The 13,876-nt window shown below is 43.0% G+C and overlaps 1 protein-coding gene across 1 annotated transcript; it reads right to left on the reverse strand.

Annotated features, from left to right (window-relative positions):
• Positions 1 to 869: 869 nt before the first annotated feature.
• Positions 870 to 13,833, reverse strand: th2 (tyrosine hydroxylase 2). Its single transcript, XM_029761379.1, has 12 exons — positions 13,166 to 13,833; positions 12,848 to 13,025; positions 12,613 to 12,701; positions 12,382 to 12,449; positions 12,169 to 12,219; positions 11,871 to 12,016; positions 11,387 to 11,522; positions 11,129 to 11,198; positions 10,950 to 11,006; positions 10,626 to 10,721; positions 10,335 to 10,468; positions 870 to 2,832 (listed from the first exon to the last, which is right to left on the reverse strand). The coding sequence occupies exons 1-12, from the start codon at positions 13,391 to 13,393 to the stop codon at positions 2,673 to 2,675; spliced, it is 1,413 nt and encodes a 470-aa protein (XP_029617239.1). The 5' UTR covers positions 13,394 to 13,833; the 3' UTR covers positions 870 to 2,672.
• Between the last annotated feature and the right edge of the window lie 43 nt (positions 13,834 to 13,876).

The following is a 13,876-nucleotide window of genomic DNA, read 5'->3' on the forward strand; positions in this document are numbered from 1 at the left end:
GGTGATTTGTTTGGGAGAGTTGTCTGTCTGAAGAGGACCCTCCCGGAACAACCAAGAGAATCTGCCATTAATCCCAGACCTAGTACTGTTACTGCCCTAGGTCTTGAATTTCGGAGACTGCTTTGTTACCTTCTTTGACATACCATGTAATTTTTGGCAAGTTAAATCAAGTGTAAACTGAGATTGAAGCTTGCCGTATTAAAGTATCCATATTAGGTCATTCTCATGACCCTTAACCTCTTATTTTTTTGTTTGAACAAGGAGATCCTCGGTTTGAAGTTGAACAGTAGGATAAACATGATAGAGCTATTTCTCATAGACCAGGAAGGCTTTCCTGGTTAGTAGGCCGATTTGGCTTCCAGCTTAATCTCCAGTTGTAATGTAATAACGAACGCAGAGAGGAATCAAAGAGAGATCAGACAGGTGTGACCTCTCCACCTCTCTCTCTGTAATCCCCTCCACCACTTCAGACAAGATGAGGCCTTCAGCTAATTCTGCCCCAACCCACACATTCGAAGCCAGGGGCTCAAGATAACGAGAACAAATGCTAATAATGAGCAGTATTAGAGGAGAGAAAACAAAGGAAGAGATTAGAGGTTTTCTTTGAGGTAAAAAAATACTTTCCTTTAATCTCCTGGGGATTTTCTTAGGCCTACATGATTTAAAACCAGCCTGAAGTGAAAATGTGTTGATTTGGATGAGGGCAGTTGAGAGAAAAGGCTGCAAAGCATTACAATACAGACTAAATGTGACAACGATAAATCATTAGAGCACTCAGTACAGTGGGTTACACAAAATGTAAATTGGATAATTTTGGTCAAAGTTTAATTTCAAGTGTCTCTGGGAAGTAATCATTGGGTTTAGCAGCATTTTTTTGTTTATGAATGTGGCAAAAGACAATCCATGATCTGTGCTTCATCTATGTCTTCAGGGAGGACTCTGTGAACCCAATGACCCATCCTTTTGAGTCTGGGGAGGCTAGCGTGCCAAGGTAACGATGGTCCATGACATTAGGAAACACTTAAGTTCTGAAGGCAGGATGATACTGTACATCATTGGGGGATTTGTGGTTAGTATGTGAGGCACAATAATCTTGCTTGGAACCAGTAGTGGTTATCATATCGTCATGGCAACCTATTTTGTGTTTAGGGGCCTCAGCAGATTTGGGTCCCAGTGGTCAGTGATTTTCTGGGGGGGGGGGGGATTTTTGGGATCGAGCTGTGCTGAATGTAAGCTGAGATACGCAAAATTATTAAGTGTTTGAATTTGGGTTAAGCAAGTGGATGTGTGCACTGCTGCACTCAAGTCGAGCGGTATAGTAGATAAATCTTCGGCTCTGTGCACCATTTTCTCTCCACTGGAGAGGTTGTGTTTCTCTGTGAGGAAAGTGAAGCATGTTTGATTTACACTGGAATAATTGAACAGGAAGGCCTCTCACTCAAGGTGGTCGGAGGCTTTTACGGCCACTGTGTACATCATGATGTTTTACAGTCGGAGTAGATCTCTGAACCAATTTGCGTTCTGGCTTTAAAAATGAATACGGGTGAACTCTGGTGCAGACACATTGTCACTGATACAGAAACAAGGCATCTATTACCCCTTGAACCCACAGATAGAGAGAGGAAGAGAGAGGAGATGGAGAGAGTTTATCATGCCAGTTGTGAAACCCTACTGACCGTGTAGTGTTATACTGTGAGGTCTGTGTGACCAGGTCCAGCTTTAGATCCACTGGGCCTCAGTGCTGGCTCTGACAGTAGCCAGCTGAGGAAACATGATATTTAAATCATTCATAATTAGCTCCTTCCCTTTACTTAATAACACGTGAAGACAAATGGGTTCCAAGAATTTTCTAAATGGAAACAGTTGGTTTGGAATGGGAGGCAGTGGCACATGGGCTTATATTGTAGTACTCCCACCCTCTTTGACGTTCATGTTCCCTCTCGCTCTCTTTCTCTCTCTCTCTCTCTCTCTTGCTCGCTCGCTCTCTCAAATGCACAGACCTTGTATACTTTCTTGTCTCTTTCCTTGATCTCCCTCCATATTGGGGTTTTTCTCGCTCTCTATCAGATCACTATTTTACACATGCATTCTAAAGTTTTTGTCTGTAATCTCTCTACTAAGATAAACATTCTCGGCCATATTCACCCTGTACATTTCCTACCCCCGTGTGTCTCTCTCTCTCTTTCATGCCCTTTGTGATTGGACTGAAAAAATAAAATGTATTACTTTGTACATTCTCCTCACAATACATGTATAACGTCACTGTACATATCAATACATATCATAACAATACATACACCCAACAAGGAAATATTAATGAATCTTGCACCTAAATATAAATTGTGTTTTTCAGTTAACTAAATATATACACGGCATTTCACATACATCCATTTTTAAATGCTAAATCTAGTTTAGTCTCTAAAAAATACAATAATAATAATGCAAGTATTAGCCCAGCAGGATTGAAGAGATGGATATTCAACTGATTGTCTTAAATGGAACTACTGTATTTTGTGCAATTTGAGCATTGATTGTTTGTGCATTTGGCCCCATGGCCACACAGAGAAATTACAGATTGCACCTTTAAAGACCCAAAATGGCTTCCCCTTCCCACTCCTCTAGAGGTATGTATCAGTTTCACTCCCTGAGTCTCTGGCTTAGTGTTGAGGCCCTCAGCCCAGTTTCTCCAGGGCACTGTGGAGTATCTTCAGGTCGTCTCTCATCTGGCCTAGGGCATGCTGGATTTTACTGGGCTGGTCCAGAACTTCCAGGCTGCAGGTGAATGGGTCGTACCGGACAGAGAAGGGACGTTGGATGGACGATGAGTACCGCCTGCAGGTAGAACAATAAGGTTTTAAAACATTGGCTCCATATTTGCGAAGAATCAACCATTTAATTTTAAACAGTTCTCTAGCACCAAATGCGTATCAGCCAATTCAAATCTGTGATTTACTTGCATGTGACAGAAGCTAAAATCAAATCAAATGTTATTTGGCACATGCGTCGAATACAACAGGTGTAGACCTTACATTGAAATGCTTACTTACAAGCCCTTAACTAACAATGCAGTTTTAAGAAAATACCCCCCAAAAAGTAAGAGATAAGAATAACAACTAATTAAAGAGCAGCAGTAAATAACAATAGCAGGGCTATTTACAGGGGGTACCGGTACAGACACAATGTGCAAGGGCACCGGTTAGTCGAGGTAATTGAGGTAATATGTACATGTAGGTAGAGTTATTAAAGTAACTATGCATAGATAATAACAGAGTAGCAGCGGGGGGGGGGGGGGGGCATTTGATTAGATGTTTAGGAGTCTTATGGCTTGGGGGGTGGAAGCTGTTTAGTAGCCTCTTGGACCAAGACTTGGCGGTCCGGTACCGCTTGCCGTGCGGTAGCAGAGAGAGCAGTCTATGACTAGGGTGGCTGCAGTCTTTGACAATTTTTAGGGCCTTCCTCTGACACCGCCTGGTATAGAGGTCCTGGATGGCAGGAAGCTTGGCCCCGGTGATGTACTCGGCCATACGCACTACCCTCGGATGCCGAGCAGTTGCCATACCAGGCAGTGACGCAACCAGTCAGGATGCTCTCGATGGTGCAGCTGTAGAACCTTTTGAGGATCTGAGGACCCATGCCAAATCTTTTCAGTCTCCTGAGGGGGAATAGGTTTTGTCGTGCCCTCTTCATGACTGTCTTGGTATGCTTGGACCATGTTAGTTTGGTGATGTGGACACCAAGGAACTTGAAGCTCTCAACCTGCTCCACTACAGCCCCGTTGATGAGAATGGGGGCGTGCTCAGTCCTCCTTTTCCTGTAGTCCACAATCATCTCCTTTGTCTTGATCACACTGAGGGCGAGGTGGTTGTTCTTGCACCACACGGCCAGGTCTCTGACCTCCTCCCTATAGGCTGTCTCATCGTTGTCGGTGATCAGGCCTACCACTGTTGTGTCATCGGCAAACTTAATGATTGTGTTGGAGTCGTGCCTGGCCGTGCAGCCATGAGTGAACAGGGAGTACAGGAGGGGACTGAGCACGCACCCCTGAGGGGACCCCCGTGTTGAGGATCAGCGTGGCGGATGTGGTGTTACCTACCCTTACCACCTGGGGGCGGCCCGTCAGGAAGTCCAGGATCCAGTTGCAGAGGGAGGTGTTTAGTCCCAGGGTCCTTAGCTTAGTGATGAGCTTTGAGGGCACTATGGTGTTGAACGCTGAGTTGTAGTCAATAAATAGCATTCTCACATAGGTGTTCCTTTTGTCCAGGTGTGAAAGGGCAGTGTGGAGTGCAATAGACATTGCATCATCTGTGGATCTGTTGGGGCGGTATGCAAATTGGAGTGGGTCTAGAGTTTTTGGGATAATGGTGTTGATGTGAGCCATGACCAGCCTTTCAAAGTATTTCATGGCTACAGACGTGAGTGCTACGGGTTGGTAGTCATTTAGGCAGCTTACCTTAGTGTTCTTGGGCACAGAGACTATGGGGGTCTGCTTGAAACATGTTGAAATTACAGACTCAGACAGGGAGAGGTTGAAAATGTCAGTGAAGACACTTGCCAGTTGGTCAGCGCATGCTCGGAGTACACATGCTGGAAATCCGTCTGGCCCTGCGGCCTTGTGAATGTTGACCTGTTTAAAGGTCTTACTCACATCGGCTGCGGAGAGCGTGATCACAGTCGTCCGGAACAGCTGATGCTCTCATGCTTGTTTCAGTTTTTCTTGCCTCGAAGCGAGCATAGAAGTTATTTAGCTCATCTGGTCGTCTCGTGTCACTGGGCAGCTCTCAGCTCTGCTTCCCTTTGAAGTCTGTAATAGTTTGTAAGCCCTGCCACATCCGACGAGCGTCGGAGCCTTTGTAGTACAATTTCGATCTTAGTCCTGTATTGACGCTTTGCCTGTTTGATGGTTCGTCGGAGGGCATAGTGGGATTTCTTATAAGCTTCCGGGTTAGAGTCCCGCTCCTTGAAAGCGGCAGCTCTAGCCTTTAGCTCAGTGCAAATGTTGCCTGTAAACCGTGGCTTCTGATTGGGGTATGTACGTACAGTCACTGTGGGGACGACGTCATCGATGCACTTATTGATGAAGCCAGTGACTGATGTGGTGTACTCCTCAACACCATAGGAAGAATCCCGGAACATATTCCAGTCTGTGCTAGCAAAACAGTCCTGTAGTTTAGCATCTGCTTCATCTGACCACTTTTTTTATAGACCGAGTCAAATGGTGCTTTCTGCTTAAATTTTTGCTTGTAAGCAGGAATCCGGAGGATAGAATTATGGTCAGATTTGCCAAATGGAGGGTGAGTCTCTGTATGTGTATGCACTCGTCTCTGTATGTGGAGTAAAGATGGTCTAGAGTTTTTTCCCTCTGGTTGCACATTGAACATGCTGATAGAAATTAGGTAAAACTGATTCAAGTTGCCCTGCATTAAAGTCCCCGGCCACTAGGATTGTCGCCTCTGGATGAGCGTTTTCTTGTTTTCTTATGGCGGTATACAGCTCATTGAGTGTGGTTTTAGTGCCAGCATCGGTCTGTGGTGGTATGTAGACCGCTACGAAAAATACAGATAAACTCTCTAGGTAGATAGTGTGGTCTACAGCTTATCGTGAGATACTCTACCTCAGGCGAGCAAAACCTCGAGACTTCCTTAGATATCATGCACTAGCTGTTATTTACAAATATGCATAGGCCCCCGCCCCGTGTCTTACCAGAGGTTGCTGTTCTACCTTGCCGTTAGTGTGAATAACCTGGCAGGTGTATGTTATTAATGTCGGCGTTCAGCCACAACTCTGTGAAACATAAGATATTGCAGTTTTTAATGTCCCGTTGGTAGGATATACGTGCTTTCAGTTCATCACATTTATTTTCCAGCGATTGAATGTTAGCTAACTGTACTGATGGCAAAGGCAGATTAGCCACTCGTCGCCTGATCCTCACAAGGCACCCCGATCTCTTTACGTGAAATCTCAGTTTCTTTCTCCAGTGAATGACGGGGAGACTGGGCCTGTTCGGGTGTTTGGAGTATATCCTCCCGTCCGACTCATTAAAGACAAATTATTTGTCCAATTTGAGGTGAGTAATCGCTGTTCTGATGTCCAGAAGCTCTTTTCAGTCATAAGAGACGGTAGCAGCAACATTATGTACAAAATAAGTAACAAACAATGCGTTAAAAACGAACAAAATAGCATGGTTGGTTCAGAGCCAATAAAATGGCAGCCACCACCTCCGGCGCCATCACAATTGTAGCTGGTCCCATCAGATAACATGGAACACGTTAGCCCTATGCTAACCTCAACAGGTGGCACTTATTCTTCATCAGCCTATCAAAGATCTTAGACTTATATCCACCAACCAATGGCATTTCTTAAAATAGGTCAACCCTGGCCACTAGAGGGATATTTTAAACCTACAGGAAGAGAGAGGCCCAACTCCGCGGAAAATCTGTCTCCTTCCAGCAGGTGACTTTTGTTTTCGTTGTTTCACTCACCCAAGCAAGGAGTTTTTGTATGAAAGTCAATGAGCGTCGAATTTGGTCAACAAAAAAATGTATAGCTTATTTGCTACATGAGGTTTATTTGATCGAATAGAAGTTCCGTAATGCTTAAGTTGTTATGAGTTATGAGTGTTCTGATATAAGTAGGACACGTGACATCCCGGTAACTACGCTACTAGCACTAGCTAGTAGCGTAGTCGAGGATGCGTCAATGCAATATTGGCTCACAACATTACAGACCAACAGAACAGCAAAGATTGTGGATATACTGACAAGATACATGGGAGATGGCTATACATATTCATGACATGAAGCTAGTAGCATAGCATCTCTCTCCATTGAATACAGGCGGTTGACGTCAACAACTCTCATCGAATATTCAAATAAGATTACAATAATGAGATGTGTCCACAAAAAGGATAGGAGGGAGCTAGACAGCCTGCCGTGCTGTTTTCTAGACAACTACCACCATTGTTAGGGCCCTAACAATGGTGGTAGTTGGTGGTAGTTGTCTATTTGTCAAATAGCATATCGACTATCACTATCATTATTGCCTCTAGGTGGCACACTGCTAAAACGGTTGGCTTGCAATCTTTTTTGTTGTGGAAAATAACTGTTTACTGCCGGTCCTTGATGCTCAATTCAAAACGCATTTGACCAAGTGGATGATTATAATAATGCATAGCCTACAAAACGTTGTAGGCCTGGATGTAAGTGTAGCCTACCTACATAAGAATATACTCATGACAGCCAAGTGTGATAAACTTATTTTAAAATAACTGCAATACTGCCATCTGTAGGATGATAATGATACTAACTACAATCCTACTGTACACTTTGTAATGTTCATCCTCCTCGAGTCAAATAACGCGTGGATGATTATAACTATGCATATAACACATTGTAGGCCTACATTTGTGTTCATGTCCATGTAATATAGTCTATGTAATATAGCCTATGTAATATAATTATAAGGCCATAGCAGTGCGTTTGTCTGCAAGGCTGAAGAAAGAGTTCTCCTTATTCAATTGTTTAGTAATCTTTCTTTTCAAGCTGTTGGCGTCCTTTTTCAGCACACTAATACAGTACATGTACAGTATATCTACATTTCAAAGGGGAGGAAACTCATGTGAAATTCTAACCCTTGCCGCAATCTGCGACAATTACGTGGACTTGGCACTTAACACAGAGAGCAATTTGACCAGTCAGCCAAATACATGTGACGGTTGCATTGATGATCGGAGCATCCTGTTGGACTGAGGTGTGTTAAGGATGCTTCCATGAACAAGAGTTGGAACACGTCCAACCACGTTGACAATTGTAATTGGCCGATGCATCATTTGTGCCAGGATATAATCAGTGCCACCTGGTGAGGTTAGCATAGGGCTAACGTGTGCCAAGTTATCGGATGGAGCCAGCTACAATTTAGTGTTCTGCCACGTGCAAGTAAATCGACAAGTTTAATTGGCTGATATGGATTTTGTGCCAGAGAACCTGTTTAAAAAACCCTAAAATCGATGTCCGTGGCCCCGCGGAAATCTAATTATCATGAAAATAAATCATCATAAGAATCTGTGAGTTTAAGCAAGAGATATCTGTTTTTTGCATTGGATGGGTCTCAATGCATTGCATCCGCCTATGTAACACTTCCGCATTTGCAGTTAAAGGTGACAGCGTGGTGTTTGTCAGATGTATTTATTTAATTCCTTATTTAACCTTTATTTATTTTTTATTTATTTTATTTTATTTCACCTTTATTTAACCAGGTAGGCAAGTTGAGAACAAGTTCTCATTTACAATTGCGACCTGGCCAAGATAAAGCAAAGCAGTTCGACAACATACAACAACACAGAGTTACACATGGAGTAAACAACATACAGTCAATAATACAGTAGAAAAAAAATATAAGACTATATACAATGTGAGCAAATGATGTGAGATAAGGGAGGTAAAAGCAAAAAAATGCCATGGTGGCAAAGTAAATAAAGTATAGCAAGAAAAACACTGGAATGGTAGATTTGTAGTTTGAAGAAAGTTCAAAGTTCAAATATAAATAATATGGTGCAAAGGAGCAAAATAAATAAAATAATTTATACAGGTTTTTCTCATTGAGATAACATCTCTTTTCCAAGAGAGACCTGGTCCAATAGCACATGATGAGATGATGACATTCTGAAAATCGTCTTCTAAGGGGTTCATAAAATGTTTTTTTGATACTTCAAGGGGTCTTCAAATTCAAATAGCAAAATGATCCTTGGTATGACCTTAAAACATTTCCATATAGCTTAGTAGTACCCCCTCCCCCGGCTTAGACAGGGCTTAAAACTCTTATGGGTTAAATTTAAATGTTCGCAAGTATTGACTCCGAGTGTCTCCTCAGGTCATCTCATCTCTCTCATAATGAGGTCACCCGTCCAGCATCACTACTCTGGACGGTTCTGACTTAGAATATGTGGACAACTACAAATACCTAGGTGTCATGTTAGACTGTAAACTCTCCTTCCAGACTCACATTAAGCATCTCCAATCCAAAATTACATCTAGAATCGGCTTCCTATTTCGCAACAAATCATCCTTCACTCATGCTGCTAAACATACTCTAGTAAAACTGATTATCCTATCGATCCTTGACTTCGGCGATGTCATTTACAAAATAGCCTCCAACACTAGTCAGCAAATTGGATGCAGTCCATCACAGTGCCATCCGTTTTGTCACCAAAGCCCCATATACTACCCACCACTGCGACCTGTATGCTCTCTCGTTGGCTGGCCCTTGCTTCATATCTGTCGCCAAACCCACTGGCTACAGGTCATCTATAAGTCTTTGCTAGGTAAAGCCCCGCCTTATCTCAGCTCACTGGTCACCATAGCAGCACCCACCCGCAGCACGCGATCCAGCAGGTATATTTCACTGGTCACCCCCAAAGCCAATTCCTCCTTCGGCTGCCTTTCCTTCCAGTTCTCTGCTGCCAATGACTGGAACGAACTGCAAAAATCATTGAAGCTGGAGACTCATATCTCCCTCACTAGCTTTAAACACCAGCTGTCAGAGCAGCTCACATATCGCGGCACCTGTACATAGCCAATCTGTAAATATCCCATCCAACTACCTCATTACCATATTGTTATTTATTTTGCTCCTTTGCACCCCAGTACCGCTACTTGCACACTCATCTTCTGCATATCTATCACCCCAGCCACTATAGCCTATTTATTGCCTCACCCCCCTTATCCTACCTCATTTGCACACACTGTATATAGACTTTCTCTATTGTATTATTGACTGCATGTTTGTTTATTCCATGTGTAATTCTGTGTTGTTGTTTGTGTCGCACTGCTTTGCTTTATTTTGGCCAGGTCGCAGTTGTAAATGAGAACTTGTTCTCAACTAGCCTACCTGGTTAAATAAAGGTGAAATAAATAAAATAAAATAAATAAAAAATGTGTTAGCTAACACACCTGACTCCAATAATCAACTAACCACGATCTTCCGTTTAGATTAGTTTACTCAGCTGTTTGTGCTAGGGATGGGGTAAAAGTGTCACCACTCCGGCCCCCGAGGACTGGAGTTGCCCCTGTCCATCCATGCTCTGCTCATTCAGATTACATTAACATATTACAAAACGTAATATGCTAATTACGAGTAACTCCTAAACAGCTGCCTTCAGTCTGATTTGCTTCTGTGTCCTCCCTCAGATCCCCTGAGGTTCCCATTGGCTCCTCTCCAAAACCCCTGCAGCACCGCTTCCAGGAGCGACAAGATCAACTCGAACCCAAATGTTACACATTTCCTGTGACGTACTGAAGTGCTCACATATAGACATTCACCACTTGTATGCATTGATGTACCTCATCTTAATCTTGGCATCCTCAAAGCTTTCTGAGACAAAGTAGACAGGTTGGAAAGTCTGGTCCTGGTAAGGCTGGATTGCTGTCTCCTCTGGGTTGAATGGCTTGTACTCAGGTTCGTTAGAGAGAGCATACTGAAAGATGGAAATAAGAGATAAGTGATTAGTTATCGTTTTAGACTCCTTCAGAAATGATTAGCGGCATGTTATACGAAAACAGAGATAATAAATGAGGAATTAGTCCCCTCTATCAGTACAATTCTACAGAGTACCAATGTAAAATCCTACTCACAATGAGTTCTCCATATGAGGACAGGAGGCCGGCACCGTATGCCTTCACAGTTCCATTCTGCTTACACAGTCCAAACTCCACCGTGAACCAGTACAACTGTCGGAGGAATGGCAACAAGCGATGAGGAAATGATAAGGCTCTGTTTCACGCCTGACAACACATTAATCAAATGATCAGATTGGTCAGTATTTTATATTTTCCACTAGATGGCAGCAAAGGTCCGTAATTTGCAGTCCAACACCCAACCTCAGTGCAGTATCTAATGTTTTACATCTGATTGGTAACTGCTTATTTTGAAATGAAAGCTCAAAGGTCAGCTCTTACGGTTGAGAGTCTCTCAATATCCTCGTCTGACGCTCCCAGTGAGGCCAGGCCAATTTCCTGCAAATGACAAACAATTGTGAGTGTTGCGCACTGATAAGACAATGTATGTATTATTATAATGGATGTATTATTACTCCCAAGCATCATATGAACCATATTAGAAGTCTAAATGTTTTTACCTGGGAAAACTGGGCAAATTCTTTGTCTGCAAGCATAGGAATATGGCCGAGTAACTCGTGACAGCAATCTCTGAGAGAAGGGAGCGCAAAAGCAGTGAATACATTGACGCACATGAATATGTCCATTGATTAGACTGACTATCATGATACACATGAATCATACATATGTTATTCTTTATGGTCAGTTTAGTAAACTTGTTTTTATGACACACATTATTTCGAGTGATTCTACTATGTCAGTAACACCAATTGACGTACGGCTCCGGGGAGTGCATGGGTGCGGAGGCGTGGCGGATGTACTGGGTACACTGGAACACTCTGAAGGCCAGGCTGGCTAGGAAGTCTCTGGCGGAGAGTAGCCCTGCCACCGGACGCAGCTGGAAGCCTGTCTTCTCTGGACAAACAAGAACACATAGCAAGGTACCACTGCCAGACACATGTTCACCAGTGGCATGGATGCTGATGTTCATACATGGTGAACAGTGACTGCCTATAGTGTTTCTGCAGTACGAGAACAATCCCTAATGTTATTACTGTAGTAAGCAATCTACATTAAAATAACGAGGCATAATCAATCTATAAGGTGCGCACTGCGCACAGTCATCGACCAGAATTAGTCATTCGATGGAAAGTCGTGCGCATGCTGGATTTGCCGCTGTCCATGTTTATTCTATTCCTTGAAGCTGGGCATAGTGCTGCTATTGCTCTGTCCCTCAGGCAGAGATAGACTGCTGGGCCTCACCTTTGAGGAAGGCAGAGACCTCCCGGAGCTGGGGGATACTGTCCTCTCCGTAGCCACACTCCCTCTCCAGCTGCTGCAGCCCACCCAGGAACTGTCTGCACGCCAGGTCAGGGTAGATGGTCCTCAGGGTCCGGTACACCTCTCTCCTGTTAAATGACAGCAGCAGCAGAGTCATTAGAACACTGTCATTCCAACTCAACAGGTATATTGACTGTATATTATGATCATTATGAAAGAAGTCTAGTAGGATGGTATGATGTCCATCTCCAGTATACTATACATCAGCTGTTATTCTCACCATGTGGCCACCTCCTCTGGTGTGTACTCCACTCTGGGTAATGGTTCCCCCCTGTGGAACAGAGATGGATGCATCAATACATCAGTCATTCCTTTACGAATGCATTTCTACAATGGCATGCCTTTGGTCCAATGATGCAGTGCTGGCACCTAAGAGCGACTGACTACATGGGAATAACTTTTTTGAAAGGTGAAAATGATGGGATCTATTTACTGTCTGTAATTCGCTGCAAGTTCAGCGATGAAGCACCTTCTTTTTCTGTATTCTGGATCACTGAATCCCTGAAAAGGGAATCATAACAATTAGTTAGCCATGACATGTTTAGTTTATCCTTTTTGATAGTTGAGTATTATTTCTAACAATCCAATGAATTATACAAGTATTGTGTCAATGCCATATAAATGGTAGCCTAGCAATATTGCTAAGGTAAACATAAACACTAACTGGATGGTCCTGGTCCATATCTGGATCATATTTCGTTATCAACAGGTTGCATTTATCCAGATCTCTGATCTTTCTGGGGAACCAGGGAACTAAAACAAGGAAACAGGAAAATATGGTAGAGCATAATTATTTCACACAATTTAAATGATTAGGTGTTATTGTATTCTCAACGACAAGAAAAACGTTACTATTTTTAGAAACGTATGATTATTATTCATTCTAATTGTATTATAACCTTTTTCCTCTGGGATGGTGCGTACGTCGTCGGCGACTCTCTTGAGTGAGTTGATGAAGATGTCTGTGTCAGAGCTGTGCACTTCACACCTCATAAAGAACTCCAGATCATCACAGCCACTGTTCTTAGACTTCCTTCCTGGTCGGCTCTCAATATGCAGAAGCTTAGCTTCAAACGTCTGAATGCATGGTAAAGACATACATGTCATATTTAAGCAAACACATGTATATTTTATCACATTGAGTCGATGCCGTAGACCTGATCTATTGAAGCTCTCCATCTGCAACTCATATCTAATGATGAACATGCTTTCCTTACCTCAAAGACTTTGCCAGTTTTAAAGAACCCTGCATTCTTCTCATGGCTGAGTGCGAAAATAATGTTCAGTGTCACTGTTCCTTCCTTTTCCTCAAACACAAAGTTTTCACCGCCCCGCGATGGGCCAGGGGACGATGAACCGCTGGCGCGCTCTTTCCGGGCATCTTCGATCAGACTTCGCTTTCTGCCGACGAACGGAATGTTTTGCACCGCACCCTCCGTCTTCATTGAACTTATGTCGATTTGTCGTAGACTGTCTTAAAAATAATATTGCAGAGTTGCTATGATCGAATAGTCTATATAGGCCTATTACCGGACACTGAGACTCTCCGAGGCACAGCTGTGTCTGAAGCTGTGCTATCGTCAGAGAGACAGGTTTATATCCCAGTGCCACACAATTCTTTATGGAAATGAGTTACGCAAATGCACACGTCTGATTTTTAGGTGTTATGCGTCATAACAGTCAATCACCTTTTAATGGAATAAAACATAGCTTATGAAGCACCTATAGGCCTAATATATTGAGAGAAAAAACTTTTGTAGCCTACAAAATAAGATTATGAATATTGAGTTTTACTTACATTTATCCTAGGCTATATATTTTTCTTCCATTGATTTGTAACAGGTGCAGCAGGTCAACAGGACATTTCTTTTCCCCTGACTTGGGATGCTCTCCAAGGTGCTGAAACGCACTTTGACAGACTCTAATAC

Source organism: Salmo trutta, chromosome 8 (assembly GCF_901001165.1).
Source record: "Salmo trutta chromosome 8, fSalTru1.1, whole genome shotgun sequence".
In the NCBI taxonomy this organism is placed as follows: Eukaryota; Metazoa; Chordata; class Actinopteri; order Salmoniformes; family Salmonidae; genus Salmo; species Salmo trutta.